Here is an 18,472-nt window from a genome sequence, read left to right on the forward strand (position 1 = left end):
ACTTCTAAGCTTTTTATTGGATCTTGGCGTTGTACAGAAACGGGTCTGATTGGTGGAAGTTTTCATTGGATCGTACTTTCATCCAATCAGGTAAGAACTGGGTAAAGTTTTTTGTGTGAAAATTAAGATGTAAAAATAATGCTCGTGAATTCCGCGTGTATGCTCCTGTATTCAATATATATTACACATATATTATCAAATACATATTACAGTTGGGGATGTCCATTAGTAGCTCTAATGGAGCTTTCTATCATTATTACACGATCTTCCTCAGCAGATGGCGTTTGCCCAATTGTTATGGAAATGTAATGGTTAATTTCCTTGTTTTTCCATTGAGAATGGACTAAATTCACTTACATTATCCATACAATATTTATTCCAGCATTGAATACACAATTTACTGTAATAACTACCGAAGTAGTTGTTTGTGTTCGCTTTTCTTTGTTTAGCCTTGTTTGAGCTGTGTGTCTGTGTATCTTTCAGTGCATTTGTTCTGGACTATATGTTTATGCTTAAACCTCAGCCAATAAAGCTCATTCTGATTGTGGTGAGATTGTTCATTAACTGCTGTTTTTCAAGGTCAACAGTGAATTTCAGTCTCAACTTTTAAGCCAACGTGCACGAGAAGTCGGTAAAAACAACTGGGTAAACTCCATGTGCTGAGGAAGATTGTGATGTGATTGAAAGCTCCAGAGGATAAACTCCAGCATCTACTACAACCAACTGCTATTTCCAAGGGAAGAATTGACTTTCAATCTAATATGGATATGTATATTACTTGTCTAGTTCTGAGGTCCAAAATCTACTGTGTATCTGTTTTTCACTAGTGTCCATCTCTCTGCCTGAGACTGATGGTCTGTGATTCTGTGGGAGTTCCCATGGGAGAATAATGTGTGACTCAATGCTTTCAAGCAAAGATAAAGAACGCACATGATAGAAAAGCCACGCCATCTGTGTCTATAACCCATGATAATGTAAAAATAAACCATGTAAACTTTTGGAAAACAGCCCATTCAGCGGTGCTCCAATTTGTCAGTCGGAATTTATTTAAAAGGCAAACACAAGAAACACTGAAAGGATGAAATTCCAGCCACCCTGTTTTTCAGGATGCTACACGGCTCGCCAATTTGTCAGCCCCACTCCAAAATAGTTCACAAAAGGGCATGCAGGCCTATAAAACCTCCCACACCGGTTAGAAATTCTGGTGAAAGCGGCATACAGTAGCTCCTGTGCCCCCCTCATCCTCACCTCCTCCTCCCTACTCCATGACTAAGTGATTTAGCCAGCTCTGGTGCAGGCCGCCTCTCACTTACAATGCCTCCCTAGGTTAGTGACAGAGTGGGGTGGGTGGCAGAGAAAGAGAGAAAACCCATTTACAATGCGGCTTACACACGGCCGTCCCCCCACAGACGGCGCCCATCCTTGGATTGATGTGTGGTATGCATAGTTTTTGGGTGCAATTTGGGCACCACAGACAGGGAGAAAGAAAGAGAGGGCAAGTCTGTGTATGTCAGAGGGTGTAGGAGGGGGGTACAGGGCTCAGGCTGTCTGTTCTCTCGCCCTCTCTTTGAGTCAATAGTGTTCCGGCAGCTGAGGTTCTTTATGAGGGGAACAATCTGGAGGGTCTTGTCAGAATGCCGAGCAGCTGCTGTTTTCTGGCGAGCTTCTTTCATGGACCACAGGCCTGGAGTAGGCTGGTGAATACAGACGCACCCTCCCACCCGTCTTCCTCATCACCCCTACCTTCTCTGATTCCTCATCCTCTCCCCCAAAACCACCCCTCACAATGGAAACCCTCCCGCACAGTGCCAGATGAAGAGTGGCACAGAGGAACATGAAGAGAGCAAGAGATTTTTTTTTTTTTTATTGTGCGCTATACTCCGCTCTGTCACCTGGGGTACCATCCTTCACCCCAAACAATGCTTTCATGAGGTATGTGAAGATCCTTCCGTAAGACAAACACAGACGTTAAATGGCGTATTAAAACACCACAAAATATAGCTTGGACATATTGGCACCTGTGATCACATCTTTACAACCTGATGTGTGAGTGGACATTTGATTTGTTTAATAGATCACAATAAAACCATAAGCCTGATTCAGGTTAGATTGGAAGAGGCTGATTACAGCAGAGCCTCTTGTATTTCTCCTGAGTGGGATTTACATTAGCAGAGCAGTGAGTTTGCATTCGCTCCCTTTCTGTCATTGATTCAGTTAGTAAGATCAGTAACACACACACTGCCTCCCTTCTTCATATAGAGCTCTGTTACAACATTACATTTACTAGACTATAACTTATCAGTATGTCATTCTATTTAAGCAGCCACTTCAGAGAAGGACACTGCTGGCACCCTTTGTCCCTTGCCCAGTTGTCGGTGTGGCAGGTGCCAGCAGTGAACCTGCACCGGTTGGCTTCGGGCTGATGTTTGGCTTCTCTTTTCGACAAGTGTCTCCTGTTTAGCTGCTGTCTGAAGGCACCAGGTTCCCTGTGGTGTCCAGCTGCATGCATTTACACGTGCAAGCAGACACTGGGCACTCTGTGTGGTCTCTGTAATGGACACAGTAAGTTCAATTAAAAAAAAACAAGCTACAGAAGGGGCACAGCAGGTCAGTGTACCTTCCATTAATTGACGTTTTCTAAAAATGGAATTTTGGAAAAATTGTTTCATTGCTATGGCTTGAATTTCTGTATTTTCATTTAAATTGTTTTGCCACAGGCACATACTTTTTACTCAACATTGCCTTTGTCAGTAATAGATAAATATCAGCTACTGTTTAGGATTAGCTTTACCATTAAAGAGGACGCCATGATTGCCTCCTAACCAACACGTTTATACATCCTTCTCTAACATCCCAACATATGTAATTAAGAGCAGTACAGACTTTTTATAGAAGCAGAATAGTAGAAATAGAATCACTTTGCCTTCCACGATAATCACAGAGAGAGAGGAAATGTTTTGTTCACAGCACGTGTACACTTTGGGATTAAAAGGACCTCCAATAACGAGAATTATCGTTGACCATACCATAATCTGCAGACACTTGCTGAACACCCCCCAATGTATGCCTAACTCTCATCTTATGTCTGATTTCTATTGCTATCAACTCTTGATATCTTTGAAAAAAAGCCCCATTTTGTATTTTGTACTAATGGATATTGGATTGGTTTTTGTAATTTTGCTTCAGAAATATAAATCCAATGAACAGAAGGTACACAGACCATAGCAGGAACCCTGTTCACATATATCTGCAAACGATCCACACGTGCAGCATCCAGTGAGTCTCACCTGAACCAGCTGAGCATGTGGCCAGCATGCCCGCCGTGTCGACAGTTGTGACACCAGGTGAACCAGTTGTTGAACTGAGCGAGTTTGTTCTCCCTTGTCAAGTCGACCTTCTCATCTGACTTCCCTGTTCCTGCCAGAAAAGATGTATCCACAAGTCAATATTTACAATCAATAAAATTTGACTGACTATTTCAACGTTGGTATGTGTGACATCACAGCAATACGAGAACCGGATTGGCCACTGAACGTCCAGGTGCAACTGCCTCTAAATGCTGATCAAAGTCCACACAATTTCCCCTGCAATTGCTCAGTTAAGTATTACAGAAACTTAAGCTGCTCCAAGATGCCTGCCTGTTGCTAAAAATATCTGCTGAGCATCTGTCTACACACTCCACACAGGCCAGTTCACCTGGGCAATTAGAAACAGGTGTTCCCATGTTCATGAGGCAGAGGGCACAACGTGGCAGCGGTTTCCTGCAGCCGGGGCAACTCGTGACTTTTGACTTGGTGGGTGACCCGCTGACACCGTACTGGCTGAAGCCGCGGCCTTGGTGGGGCATCGCTGAGCAGCTGTAGGAGATAGACTTGCCACAGAAGTTGCAGCTCACAAACACCTGTCGCAGAAGAACAAACACAAAGGTCGGTTGATAAGAACCGGTGAACATGAATGTAAAACCAACGAGCACACGTCCGCCAGCTGTCGGATTTTCACTTTGAAGGGGGAGCAAGATAAGCACTAGATAGTACAGCATACAATAATCCCAATAACAATATTGGGATAAGTAATAAGTAATATTGGAATGTCAGTGGTGCGGTTAGGTAGTGCCGAGGTTTGCTTGCAGCAACAGCATACTCATAATAACATTTTTAGTATAAGGCTTTATAAAAGGGTCTCCTAAAGTACAACATGTGTACCATCTGAAACAGAGAAAATGACAAAGATTGAGAACACAGGTTTAATGACAAGAATTGAGCAGAGCTGTGGGTGTTTCGAGCTTGGCACAAACTACCTGTGCTATAATAAACAGTACAAGCGTTCTCTTTGTTATGAGGGGAACTAATATTTCAGACAATAAACGAACAGGACAGACTGCTTCGAGTTTGCCAGTGCCCTATTACATTAGAGTCAGGAGGAGTGTCCTGTTTTACTGAAATAGCAAACAGTGGTTCCTAGGAAATTTGATCATATTTGTGGTGGTAGCTGAATGTTTTGTAGGCATTTAAAAAATTATTTTATTTTGATATTTTTTGGGATTCTGATGTGTTTTTCAATGACAATATTTTGAGTATTTTCTCCATGTCGTTTTTTTCTCTCAATCTTTTTTTGTTTCTGGTGGAGGCGATGGAGCAAGGAGAGGGTAACGTACATGTTATCTGGAGAGAATGTCCACAGCATACTGCTCCGAAGCCTGGCATCACCACACAGATAGCGTACGGTACTATCTTCCATGAGTTCACCTGGGACTCCTAAACAGCGAGGTAAGTCTGTTTCTCTCCGCCGTTGTTTTTTCACATAGAACCGGGCTAGTTAAAGTTAACTTAACTGATGTTACGCTTGTCCGCTGGAACAAGCGCTAACGTTAGCTAACGTTTACGTCAGCTATCGTATCGAACGTTAGGCTGCATGTGAAAAACAATGGTCAATGTTGATAATGTGGCGGGCCGCCACAAATAAATTCATGTATGGGAAACACTGAAACATACATTTCTGAAAATGGTACCAAAACTTATTCACTAACCTATAATGATTAGCATGATGAAATACAAGTATTTATGGCTGCAACGTATGCTTCTTTTCATCAATTATTAATCTCTTCATTATTTTCAGATTAATCGTTTACTGTGTGAAATGTCAGGAAATAGTGGATCATGTTCAGGACAATTTCTCAGAGCCAAAAAGTTCTTGTTTTTTCAACCAACAGTCTACAACCCCAAAAACATTCAAATTACGACAAAACAAGTAAAACAAATGAAAGAATTTGTGAACGTTGACTTTTTATGTTGATAAATGGATAAAAAGTATTATAATTTTCCGTCAGTCGATTTCATTTCAGCACTACAATTATTTAGAAATTGTCCGTTACCTGGGCCAGTGGCTTGGAGCTGGGGTCCAGTTTGCCTCTATAGATGTCAAACTCGGCCCGTTTGTGCCAGAATCTCCATGCGTCCAAGAGGTTGCGGTAGTTTTCGATCCAGCATTGGACTCGGGGGTCTTTCAACACTTCTCCTGGGGAACCCTGTTGGAAAAAGAGTTTTCTTTCACATTATTACTTCATTTTACACATAGCATTGTGAAGCGTGTCACAAAAACAAATAGTCAACGTTTACTTGAACAAAATAGCTTCTACAAGTCTCACCCTTCCTACCTCTTCCTGCACCCATCCCTCTGGAGGAATGGATACATGTTTGTGTATATGTATATGCAACTACTGCACAGGTGGATGCCTTGTACACTGCAGTGCTCTATTCAAGAGCAGGTTAGAACAAGAAAAAAAAACTAAAGCAAACCAAGAGAGGTGTTCTCCAGCAAGTGAATAAGTTACAGACCGGTTCCACCACCACTTTCCATAGTCTTCTTTATGGAAACCAATGCATGAGAGCAAACAACTCCAAAGAGGCTTGCATCATATTGTTATTGGAGGTGGCAATTGTGTTAAGAATAACAGCTGTGTACTTTTAGAAATGAAGGGGCAAGTTTTAGCACGTGCCTAGATTTCTCAAAGGGTGCGATTAGACAGAGAGCTCCTTTTTTCTTCTTCTTTGTTGCAATTTTATGTTTAGTTCATTTAGGTTACTGATTAAACCTTTGATTTTGGGCTCATTTACTGTAGCTTCTTAGGGCTGGTCGGTCCCTGTACTTTCCCTGTACTTACCCAATCTGCAGTTTGCATCGCACAACACATATTAAATAGCATTTTGCATTTAATCCAACATACAAAAACTGTGTTGCACAGACAGACAGGTTCAACTGATCCACAAACAATAAACAGTAACCTGCTTCAAGTATGGTTGAAGAAAAATATTGTTATATATATAATATATGTTGTTGCTGTTGCCTTAGAAAACATGTTATCATTCAGCACTTCATTTCCATAAATTCCAACTTTGCATAATGTGTCTGTTTTTGTGAACCTTTAGCATGCAGAAGCTGGCAGTCTGAACATCTCCAGTGCGGTCCACGTGGCTCTCCATGAGGTCTACGCCATCTTTAGACAAACCTGTCAGCAGGATGCCCTCCAGGTTGCCCGCCTCCTTCATCTCATTGGTTAGTTTGTCCATGTATCGAGGCAGCTGCAGCCAAATATTCAAGATGATCAAATCAGAGAAGAATAACCGCACTTTTAAAAAGAAATTCATTAGGAAATTGTGTTACAGGATGAGACATGCATAACTACCGTATGGTGTCATGAGGACATAATCTGCTGTTGTGTTACCTGTGCGTCGCTGAGAAACATACAGGCAAAGGCAACTCGGTCCCGTACAGCAACACTGCTCTCATACTGAAATAAAGACCAAAAAATCTCATCATCTTTTGTCATTTCAAATACATATTTATGGGTCACATTTTTTTTTTTTTTTGGGGGGGGGGGGAAAGAGAGATTCAGTTTGCAACAAGCTTCTTACATCCAGTACATAGCATATGTGTCTCCATACTGGCACAAAAGATGATTAGCTTGTAATGTTAAAATATCTGCCCTGTGTCACAGCTCTGCAGACAATTCTTTTACACCTAATCAACTGACTGACTAAATGTTCTTAACATGGAGTCATCATTTCTGGCCAGCATAAGGTCTAAAGAGATACATAAATGTAACAGCATCTGATGCAACTGAGGGAGGGAAAAAAAAGCACAAACATACACTCTGTCCTGGGCACAGGCACATTTTCTGTGAGGTGTTTTATGGCTTGAAACATTTCTTCCTGTACACCTGAGGATTTCCCCAATAAAGACCACTGGAGTATTAACTACCTATTCATCACAGTGTTAAGAATATGTAAAAGTTTTCATAAAGTGGGAACAAAACAGCTACTGTTCAGTGAGAAAAGAGTGCCAATTTAAACATCTTTTCTTTTCACCACCTTTCCCTGTGTTTGCAATAGAGCTATAAACTCCCATGATAGTAAGAGGTTCAATACCAGCACGCCATCATAGGCTCCAGGCTCACTGGTGAGAAAGGCAAACATGACGCAAAGGTAGGGGTTCTTCAGCTGCAGCCTCAGAGAGCTGCACATCTCCCTCCACAGGGAGGACTTCTCGTCGGTGTAGCCTGACAGAGCCATGGCAACCACGTTTAGGTTCAGGTCACCTGGGAATGAGAGGGAGTCAGACATGCAGGTTTAGTCACTATGTGAAAAGTCTTCACTGTAAGTGCTGCATCTGTGGTTGGACAAAAAAAAAAAAGAAGAGTTTTTTGATGGCACTTCTGAGACAATTGTTCAAGGCGAGTTAGCTTTGTGGCACATTGAAAAAGAAGTTCCAAGGCAAAAGGAATTATTTCAAAAAGCCCATCGTTTTATGGTTAGCTCACATTAAAAACAATCCCATCAATCTTTGGTCATCGGTGGTCTCCTTCATCGGGGAGTAGCATTTAAACAAAACTAAAGAAAGAGATTTCAAGCGCCTTCAAGCAACAGAAAAGGAAAAAAAGTAACGTAAAACTCATTTAAACATATTCAGCCACAGACTCCATTCAATCATTGAAAGTAGCTTGACATTTTGGGAAATACGCTTATCTGTTCCTTGCCAAGAGTTAGATGAAAAGACCGATACCCCTCTCATGTCTGTAGCTACAGCCAGCAGCCAGTTAGCTTAGCTTAGCATAAAGACAGGACGCAGGGGGACACATCCAGCATGGTTCTGTCCAAAGGTTAAAAAACAATTCACTTACCAGTACATCGAAAGCGCTTCTTATTTACACGTTAGAACCTTTTTACAGTCTATGGTTAAAACCGAAATGTTTAGATTAGCTTAGATATAACACTTTAATTAGTGAGTTGTATAGGTGAAGAATCCCCCCCGCCCCCCTTTTAGATAGAGCCAGGCTTAGATTTATGATAAGATCAGCATCTCATGACTGTGGTCTTTTATTTTGCGGACAGAGTGATGATTCTTCTCATCTAACTCTGCAAGAGAGCGAATAAGAACACTATTGGTATATGGTACCTTTTTTAGAAAATAAAAAAAAAATGAAACAAAAGAAAAGCAGGTTTCAGTTGGCCTGCAGATTATATATATTCTAAATAATTATATAATATAAATATATATATATATAAAAAAAAAAGCTGGGTACATGTCAGACTACATGATGACTTAATGCTTGTATAAGTGTGGAGATGAGAATCAGTACACTGAGTCAGAGCTGCTGTTGAGAAGAAAAAAACACTTACTGTTGAGATGTCTCTGCTGACACACCGTATCTAATGAATCACCATCAGTCATGTTCAGGAAACACTCGGTGGAACACACGGCACAAAAATGTTTGGCCTACACTGGTGGAATTTTTCTAAGCCAAGAGACGTGTGTAAACAACAGCCTTCTCTCGCCCTTCTCATTAGACCTCAGTGTGAAAGGCACTGCAGGATGAGTGTTGTGTGAAAAACAAGGTTCTCCTGCTGTTCCATTTTTGAAATTCCTTAAGACCTTAACTTCATTTGTTAAAAGGCTCTGAAGAAAAAGAGGCACTTAGCACACTAAGACATAAACGATGTTTATCAGAAGAGTACAATAATAGGTTTACCACATTTCTAAGCTGTGTGTTTTTTTTTTTTATACACGCTCTAGACCTGAGTCAAAATCGCTTTATGGGGCGGCCCCTAGCTCACCCAGTGAGAGCGTTCACCCCATGTTGGCTGAGTCCTGCAGCGGCGCGGGTTCGAATCCGACCTGCTGCTCTTTGCTGCGTGTCATCCCCCATCTCTCTCTCCCTTTCCTGTCTATCCACTGTCACTATATAATAAAGGGAAAAGCCCCAAAAAAAGAATCTTAAAAAAAATAAATAAATCGCTTTCTAAGTGTTGCCTACATAATTTCCTGTTGAAGCAGCATGACAAGAAAACAAACAATGCAGCAGTAGGTCCCTGTGCAGTGTAAATCAATGGGATCTCGGTTGGCGAGAGAGAAAAGTCGGTTTAAAAGTTTTTGATTATTAAATTGGTTGGATTTTTTACCGCTCCTGCTTCATTTTGAACCACTACATGTATAATTTCATTTAGCCAAAGATGATTAAAAAACAAAACAAAAGCCCAAGCACATTACAGCTACGACTATTCAATGAATCAATGTGTTGGTAGAAAGAAAAGTAATCTGCAACTACTTTAATAATTGATTGCCAATGCCAAACATTTGATGGTTCCAGGTTGTCAAATGTGAGGATATGCTACTTTCTTGGTCTAATCTGCAGAATAATAGTTCATAAAAAAAAGAATCACTGGTTGCAGCACAGAAATTAGTTTATACAAATGTATGTCAGTTTAAAATGACTATGGTACATTTGAATGTGTTTGGTCTGAAACAATTTTATTTCTAGTCAACACTTGTCTTCAAAGACACACGTGCTTCCTATCCCCCGCCCCTCTCCCCTCTCTCTGCCTACACCCTCACACCCTCCCACCCTCCGCAGTGCTGCAGCACTCACCCTTCTCAGTGGTGGCTCCCTTGTTGAGGATCTGGATGGCCCGGCGGATGTCCAGGTTGAACAGAGCCACGGCGGCTGCCCGCTCCCACTCACGCTCCTGCTCCAGCGATCGCAGGAATACCTCCACACCGATGTCGGGACCCCGGCTCATCCAGCCGCAGAGCCGCAGGGCAAGGCAGCGCTCCTCACTGTCGTACCGTGGCAAATCTGTCTGGCGGTCTGAACCGTTCCAGCATCTGCGGCTCTCTTTTGTGCCTGGGAGAACCAGGACGACATACACAGAACGATAAATAAGTCCATTTTTTCAAAATGAGCAATTATGTACCACCAATGTAAGATAAAAAAAAATAAAATCTTAATTATTTTTACAAATGCTATTTAACTAAGGTCTGATTCTTCCTCACAAGGAGCATTTTATCATATGAAATTTTCAGGGGGTTCAGATGAGTGACAAGTGTGTCACTGACTTACCTGAGCTGGTCTTTACAATGTTCTTGATACCAGAGTAGACCACTGACTGTTTGTTCCCCTGCAGTTTCAGCTCTATGTCCTCTGCACACTGCTTCATATGTGATACTTATATAGGAATTGTAACAGATATTGCAGCTGAAACAACATAATGATAGCACGAAAAAGGGCAGATCGGGGTGCACAAGAACAACAATTAATACAGAAGTTTATCACATAACTCACATTCAAACTGGACCTAAAATAGAGTTACACAGTTAAACTGCTGCTGAATCCAAGAAATTCAGACATTTTTACTATTTACCATCAAAACAAGAATTAGTACTTACTATAGAAGACAAACTTCAAAATGTAGGATCTATAAAGGCTTGCTGTAGGTTTCTGCCTATTGAAACAAAACCGTATCTATATATGTTTTATTATAAGGATGTTTTCAACCCCACCAATTGTCATCTGGATTGTCTCATTTTAATCCAAACTAAATGTACACAATCAAAATAGTTACAAAGATGCTATACTCACAGACAATTCTAGATAGTGACTTATGATAATAATCTATTTAATTATCTTTTATTTACCTCTATTAATATATTTTCTTTAGATATTATGTACAATAATATAATCTATATCTATAAAGGGCAAAAAGACACATTGTGTTCATGTTCTGCACATCTGACTAGTTAGCTGTGAAAAGGGAGAGAGAAAACACTAAATAAGGACTTGTAAAGCACAACTAATATACATAGACTGAGCTGTGTTACCTTATCAATGTTTTTTTTATTTATCGAAATGCAGGTGTACCATATCACAATCACGGTTATACCAACATAAATACGAAAACAGTATCACTTCTCCACTCAGAAGGTATTCCCACCATTTCACCGTCACAAAGGATATAGAACAGATCATACCACAAAGACTTGAGCTGGGGATCGTTCCCTCCCGCCAGCAGGTGGTTCCTCCACACCTGGACGGTGTCGTGCCCGTACCTGGACTGAGCCCTCTGCCTCATCTTAGTGGCGATGTCTTTCTCAATCACGCTCTCCACTCCTTCAGCTCCATCCTCCACGCAGTCGTACAGGTGTCTGCCGCACGCCCACATGAGCGAGGTGGTGGAGCTCCAGGCCAGTGAGATGCGTTCAAACACGGTGAAGTCAGTCATGACCCGGTTGGCTGCTGACACCACCACCATGCGGTTCTGAGAAGACGGGTGCCAGGCAAAGCTGCCAATCTGGCTTTCACAGGGCTGCACGCTTCGCTCGATGATGGTGGGCTCCGTCTCATCCCCAATGGGTGTAGGAGTGTGTTGCATGTCATACAAGCGTATGATGTTGCTGTCACGTGTCAGTGTGGCCAGCAGGCCGTTACGGGTTGGACACCAAGCGACCTGAGATGAGAAAGGAAAGCATCAAATTATGAAACGCCAACTTTCAGCTTATAAAATCTACTGTATAATATTTTACAACAAACTACATCTTCAGAATCCAAAGAAACCTTGACAACACAGTTCTTATCCCAATTAACCTGGACTGAGTTTAAACATTTTTCTCATCTCCTCAAAATCAAACTGTATTCTGCCCTCCAAGCATTTAAATTCTGTAGTGTGGCGCCAAACTGCACCATACCTTAGTGAGTGGTTTAGGCTGCTCAGTGAGGGTGAGCACGGGCTTCTCAAACTTCCTCAGATCCCAGATGGCCACCTGGCCCTCAAAGAAAGAGGCCACACGGTCAGGGAAGTGTGGGTCGACTGTCACCCCCTGGATGGCCTTAGTGTTGACAAACGTTTTCTGGCTTGTGTTTCTCAGGTCAAATATTGCGAGGTTCCGGTGCATGCCAGCCAACAGCAACTTCGGGTCACGAAGCAGCCAACAGAGGGACAGGCAAGCATCGTTCTGGCCTAACTCATACAATGGTTTGGTCACTACTGAGCTCGAGTCCAAATCCACAGTTGAGAGACGAATCTTCTCAGAGGCTACACTGGCCTCTGAAGAAAACTTACTGCTAATGTCCCATATGAGGACAGAGAAGTCTGCCCGGTGCTTGTCCAACCCAGCAGCCAGCAAGTTGCTGTCCACCGGGTTCCAGGCTAAAGTGTTGCATTGACGGGCATGCTTGGGCACAAACTCTTTCCCCACCAGCTCTTTACATGTGGAGTTGTGGCTCTGACCCAGGCTGGTGAGCACCACTCTGCCATTAGCTTGGCCAACAGCGAGCAAACACTCAGGCTCATGCTTTGGGTACCAGGCCACACATTTCATGTACGGGGTGTCAGAGTTAATGGCTAGTAAAGTAGCAGCAGTTTCTTCAGAGAGAGGGAGAGTGCCAGCCTTGGTTTCTGAGCTGCCCACAGGTCCAATACGGTACAGTCCCAGCTCAGAGTCACAGATGACATAGTGGTCCGGGTGGTGGGGAGACCACAGGATGTCCGGCTTGGAGCCACTCATGATTCAGAAGCAGCTAGAAGAATCTCAAGGAATTCTGCCTTCTATAACCTGGAGATTGGACAGATTGACAGAGCAGTTAGCACATGGATAAATACTAGTGATATTATACACACCTCACCTTACTGAAATAGGTGCATGTTGCCAGAAACACAGCACTGAGAAATCCCATAAATATATTAAAAGTAACGTTAACTTGTAAATTAGCTGAACTGTTAATGTAGATCTGAGCGTTACAATTGTTAAATTTATAGCAAAAGAAAATAGGCAACCTGATGCTAACTAGCTAGTAAGCAACGTATTTGTTTGAAATAAAAGCACCATGTGAAGTAAACGATGTAGTTAATTTGCTATATGACGAGGTGTTACAGTAGTGAAAACTAAAGTCCAAAGTTTGTTGACATGCTAACTCAACTAAGCTAGCTAATGCTAACGAGTGAAGGACGAGCTAAAGCATGAACGTTTAGCTAGCGCGAATTTAGCTCGCAGTCAAAAACATTTGCTAACACTTTACAATATCAACGATGCTGTGTTACTTACAAACACGCAGTGTTTAAATGAGCAGGTGAAATGCGATTTGGCATGCACATGTCGGGCAGGGGCACGTAGAGCCCCACTGAATGTTGTGTGTTACACCAAAACATGTCCGTCATATTCGGAATGTCAGATGATCAAGGTTCCGGTTACTCTTACTGTTACGTAGGCCTACATGCAGTTTACCACCAGATGGTGCCGTAACCAAAGTGTATGAAAATACCACAGAAAGGAAAGCAACGGACCGATTTCAAACCCCATCGAATTATCAAAGTATTTTACACAATCGATTAAGACTGAGCATATTATTTGAACATATTCTTTCCGGAATGTAATCAGTGTGCACGGATCTGTATCTCACTTTAAAAGTAGGCTGCTACTACTACTACGACTACTACTACTACTACAAAAAAGGTTAACATCTGTACTGTACATGGGAATCATACTACATCTGGTTTTCACATTAGTGGGCGACAGTGGAAAAGTAAAATAATCTCAAGTCATTTGGGAATTTTACGCACAGCATCCAAACAATCTCCATGCGCAACAGCCCAAACATGAAGCAAAAACTGTATTAACCCTTGCAACGTTTTCGAAAAGCGAAACAGGTAGTCTTGTCCATCGCACCCTGACGTAAAAACACCACAATGCTCCTTTAATATTCGTACAGAGTAGTGTGTGTGCGCCATTGTAGGGTGCTTTATTTTTGATAAATAGCTATGTTGATATCGTTTTAAAGTGAGAAATTGAATTGTAGTCTATCTACACTATTCTGATATTCCAAAAATATTCCTGCAGGAACATATTGTGTTAGTGAACAGCCACAGAGTCAGGAAAAATAAAGTCCTTTCCCGATCAATCCTCAAGCTCTGAACTGGAGCGCTGAAATGTTGGAGCGGCCCCAGAGCCCCCGGCTACGCATAGCACACCAGCTCATCTGATGGTCCTCAGTTTGTCTCAGCACGGTTTATAGGACTTGATTTCGCGGCGAAATGCCCCCCAAAGAGCCACAGCTGACTGGAATACAAGCACTGACTGCAGCTAAATGAGATTCTAGGTAAAACAACTTTTTTTGCATGCCTAAAACAGTATGCTCCCTTAATTTGTTTACTTGTAGTGCCATGTTACAGTTTGAATGACAACTTTAATGTGTGTACTACGGCTTAGACATGTTATTCAAACATTTACATTTAGAGATGCTTATTAATGTACATGAACTCAGTTACTTTAGAGATTATTTAAAGGTTGCAGCATGTTTAGAATAATTATTTGCACAAATTACTCTGGCTTTAAACACATTTTGTCTCACTAACATTGCAGGCATTTTATAAAGCACACTGTCAGTATCAGGAGCAGTTTAATTTGAGTGAATCATGGTATTCATTGTCATTACTGTCCTACACTTTACAGCTCCCTGTTTGGGCTGTGGTTAGTAGGATGCATGATAGTATCATATACAACAGGTAAATATTATGATACTGGTTGAATATTTTGTGCTCTGCATCCACTGTAAGTTTATGCATTTTATTGCTTTGTCTTGTAAACTACTTTCTGCTAGGATGGAAATGTTGCTGAGGGGAAACCTGAGGAGAGGAGTGGGGCTCTGCATTCTGCTGTTGGCTCTGGTACACGGGGCCATAGGCCAGAGAAGAAAGACAGGGCGCAAGAACAACTACAGGCTGCATGACGACGGAGGAAATGGTAATTCTTTAAATGAGACATGTTGGTGGGGAAGGTCTGTCACTGTATCCTGGGGCGGGTGTAACAGACTCCAGGTAGGAGGACCAGACATTGATCAACCAACATCCACAGCTCAAGATACACAGCTTCAATTACTATGTGCAACATTTATATGTCTGGGTGGGATTATGTGAGGAAACATGCAGCTAATTTACAGAGTTCCACAGCACATACACAAACCATATCCATATTTGTTAAATGATTATATGGCTGCCAGCATAATAGCCAGGTCCTCTAGTCTCAAGTCCTTGGTGTTAAAATCCCACTTCAGGTCTAAAACTAAAGTCCTTATTAAGCTTTTTATCCCAGTGATTGAATCCACAAAACCAAAGCTCACAGGTCACAGTGGGACCATCGTGGTTCGCCATGGCTCAGGAGATTTGGAGGTTTGTTCCTCAGCTCCTCCATGGGCAACACACTGAAACCCAAATTGCTCTTGATGGTCAGGCCAGCACCTTGCATGGTAGCTTCCAATTTTTAAAGCACTTTGGATTAAAACACCATATAAATGCAACCAATTACCATTTGTCAGCTAACATTTTATGTGCAGCATTCTCACTATTTGGCACTGGCATGTTACATTATCCTATTTATAGCTGTGTTTTCAAATTTTCACCATCTATTACCCCTATAGGCTCAGGCCAGATTATCAGGTACACATTGCGATTAATGTTGAAAAGATAGCCAGTGAATAGATCAGATAGGTCTCTCTGCTTTGAGGGCAGCTCAGCCCTAAAGAACTGAACTGTAACCTTAACCCTTTTAGAGTCTGAGTGTCCTGTGATTGTTTAAATAAAAATGAAAATACTTTTGCATCAGCGTTCGATTAAAACTCTCTGGTGAAATAATACATGTTTTTAATTTTCTGGCATGAAATTTGTTAAATTTAAAGCCCCTAAGTGTGTGTGTAAAAAGACACTGTGGCAGACAATAATGCATGCTAGGGCTGCAATTATCAATCATTTAAGGATATATTAAACTCTTGATATGTTTTTTTAAATTAATGAATTCATTACTTAGTATATAAAATGTCAAAAAATGTTTTTCGAAGAGTCTAAGGTGACTTCTTGATTTTGCTTGTTTTGGCTGACCAATAGTCAAAAACTGAAATATATTCAATATAACCAACAACATAGTTGCTTTCTGTTAGGCAACAAATCAATGAATCGTTTTAACGTTTCTACTGCAGGAATATACCAGTATATGAACATCTCCCTCTTGCAGTTCTATTAGGTTGGACTTATCTACAAAAATGACTATGCAGTTGCAATCAGATTCTCTTATCTTCCACTAGTGAATTTCTGCAATCTCCTTAGGTTTTGTTGGTTTCCTTCTCCCATAGATCTGACTTGTTCGCTGGAGGTGGCATTCATCCTGGACAGCTCGGAGAGTGCAAAAATATTCCTGTTTGAGAAGCAGAAGGCCTTCGTGTTGAGCTTCAGCACCCGCCTCTCCATGCTGCAGGTAGCCGGCTGGACGCTGAAGATGCGAATGGCTGCACTTCAGTACAGCAGCTCTGTGTCAATAGAGCAACGATTCTCAGCCTGGAAAGACCTGGATTCATTTCACAGTCGAGTCAGCACCATGAACTACATCGGCCATGGCACCTACACCACCTACGCCATCACCAATGCCTCGCAGATGCTGGTGCAGGAGACGCCGGCGGACAGCGTCAGGGTTGCAGTGCTGATGACTGACGGGGTCGACCATCCCCGTAACCCTGATGTGATTGCAGCTGCAGCAGAGGCCAAAGGTCACGGCACAAAGTTCTTCACTGTTGGTTTATCAGACATCGGCCAGCAGAGACAGAATAACGCCAAGCTCCGGGCCATCGCCAGCACACCTGCTCAGCAGTTTGTCCAAAGTCTTCTTGATCCTCAGCTGGAGGAGAAGCTGCTCAAAGAGATGGTGAGTGTTGGCTTCAAGTGAGATGACCTCAGTTAAGATGGCACCTGCAATAACACGAGAAACAACAATTCAATTCAGTTTATTTAAGAAGGGGACAGTGCAAATTAATAAAGAGCATGATTTTGCATGGGTTAAAAATGTCAGAATTAGCCAAAAGGCTATTTTTCATCTGTAGTCCCTTGGGACAGGATGTCTTCACAAGAGTGTTTTTTTTTTCATCCCAAAAGCAAGAAATGTTGGTATTAAGTCATGGTAGTGATCATTGTGTTACTGGTATTGACTGACTTTACAAGTCAGTGTAGTACACCTGTATACCATATAATGGCTGTAATTATTAAAGCCCTTACTGTACTGTATGTGTAGGATTTGAAACTTTCTGACTTTGTCACCCCCTAGTGGTGGTAGCAAAAACAAAGACGCTGGGGCAGACCACGAATCAAACCCGGGGCATCGAGAATGAAGGTTTAAAAACAGCGCATAGACTGCATTCATTGTCACGTGGATTGTATGCTTGTTCTACAAATAAAACCTCGTACTATCAGAATAATTTGAAAGATGCTATAATCTCATAAAAAAACTACACATAGGGGGCTTTAATGTTTGGCTTTCATCCGTACCAGAAAGTTGAAACGACTTTTACTGAAGTAAATTCAGTCTACTTTTCTTAACAAACTATGTGGTGTGACAGGATTTGTCTTTGTGCTGTTAGTCTTAGCCTAACTGCAGTACTGAGAGAATTAAGAACAACAGGCTATCCATGTCCACATCCACATACAGCAGCAACAGGAATGCTTTCTGTATGGATTTTGTGGGTTCCCTCCGGTAGCTCTGGTTTAAGTCCTTTGTCCAAAACCATTGACCTTAGAGCTGGAATTGGTCTTTAAGCACTGTGGCTTTACACTTACTTACACTGAATAGTTAGGATAGATCAAACGCAGAGCAGTAATTATTAACAAATAACTTCTTAACAAAGTTAATGAGCGTTATGTCGCTATGAAAAAAGCATTGCTATGTTATATCTTGACCCATATCATGTCTCTGATTGCACTTGATGAAATTTCAAAGGGTTTATTGATCCTGAGAGTTTGTCTCATCCCACATTGAAACACACCTTTAAACTTAATTTGAGATATTGAAATCAACCAATCAAAAATGTCAGAGGGTCCTCACAAGAAAGCAGCAGTGATTGCAAATACTGTTTGACCTACATCCGATAGAGTGGTTCCCGATCTTGGGGTTGGGACTCTACATCAGAAGGGTCTTAAATAGATTAAAGGGATAAAAATATAATAATATATATATATATATACACACACACACACACACACACACACACACACACAGGTGCTGGTCATATAATTAGAATATCATGAAAAAGTTGATTTATTTCAGTAATTCCATTCAAAAAGTGAAACTTGTATAATGTATACATTCATTCCACACAGACTGATATATTTCA

At 41.6% G+C, this 18,472-nt stretch overlaps 2 protein-coding genes and 1 long non-coding RNA gene across 4 annotated transcripts in view; 2 read left to right on the forward strand and 1 right to left on the reverse strand.

The window, feature by feature from the left end:
* Positions 1-7: 7 nt before the first annotated feature.
* Positions 8-6,515, forward strand: LOC144519204 (uncharacterized). Its single transcript, XR_013502091.1, has 4 exons — positions 8-90; positions 580-3,926; positions 4,627-4,766; positions 6,426-6,515. It is a non-coding gene; the product is annotated as an uncharacterized LOC144519204 (long non-coding RNA).
* Positions 1,024-13,470, reverse strand: mios (missing oocyte, meiosis regulator, homolog (Drosophila)). Of its 2 annotated transcripts, none has more exons than XM_078252180.1 (12): positions 13,372-13,470; positions 12,016-12,882; positions 11,284-11,777; positions 10,394-10,488; positions 9,923-10,177; positions 7,425-7,594; positions 6,722-6,787; positions 6,420-6,578; positions 5,372-5,524; positions 3,697-3,901; positions 3,288-3,411; positions 1,024-2,548 (listed from the first exon to the last, which is right to left on the reverse strand). In XM_078252180.1, exons 2-12 carry the CDS (start codon positions 12,832-12,834, stop codon positions 2,458-2,460), a joined length of 2,631 nt encoding a protein of 876 aa, XP_078108306.1. In that variant the 5' UTR covers positions 12,835-12,882; positions 13,372-13,470; the 3' UTR covers positions 1,024-2,457. The 2 variants fall into 2 exon arrangements, with proteins under 2 accessions (XP_078108306.1, XP_078108305.1); XM_078252179.1 differs by having other exon boundaries at positions 3,288-3,417.
* Positions 13,471-14,924: 1,454 nt separating this feature from the next.
* col28a1b (collagen, type XXVIII, alpha 1b) overlaps positions 14,925-18,472 on the forward strand; it is a 28,221-nt gene continuing 24,673 nt past the window's right edge. The window contains exons 1-2 of the mRNA XM_078251793.1: positions 14,925-15,066; positions 16,448-17,013. Coding sequence (XP_078107919.1) covers positions 14,925-15,066; positions 16,448-17,013 — 708 coding nt within the window. The remainder of the gene's footprint in view (positions 15,067-16,447; positions 17,014-18,472) is intronic.

This window comes from Sander vitreus, chromosome 6, assembly GCF_031162955.1.
Source record: "Sander vitreus isolate 19-12246 chromosome 6, sanVit1, whole genome shotgun sequence".
NCBI classification, from domain to species: domain Eukaryota; kingdom Metazoa; phylum Chordata; class Actinopteri; order Perciformes; family Percidae; genus Sander; species Sander vitreus.

Bases quoted from the DNA above. Each gene is read 5' to 3' on its own strand.
- mios (XM_078252179.1), bottom strand. From the start codon at position 12,834: ATGAGTGGCTCCAAGCCGGACATCCTGTGGTCTCCCCACCACCCGGAC. The intron at 7,595-9,922 runs GTGAGTGCTGCA...TCTCATTCCCAG, and splicing joins GGGAGCCACCACTGAGAAGG to GTGACCTGAACCTAAACGTG. The intron at 3,418-3,696 runs GTGAACTGGCCT...CTTTTCTGGCAG, and splicing joins ACCTGTTTCTAATTGCCCAG to GAACAGGGAAGTCAGATGAG.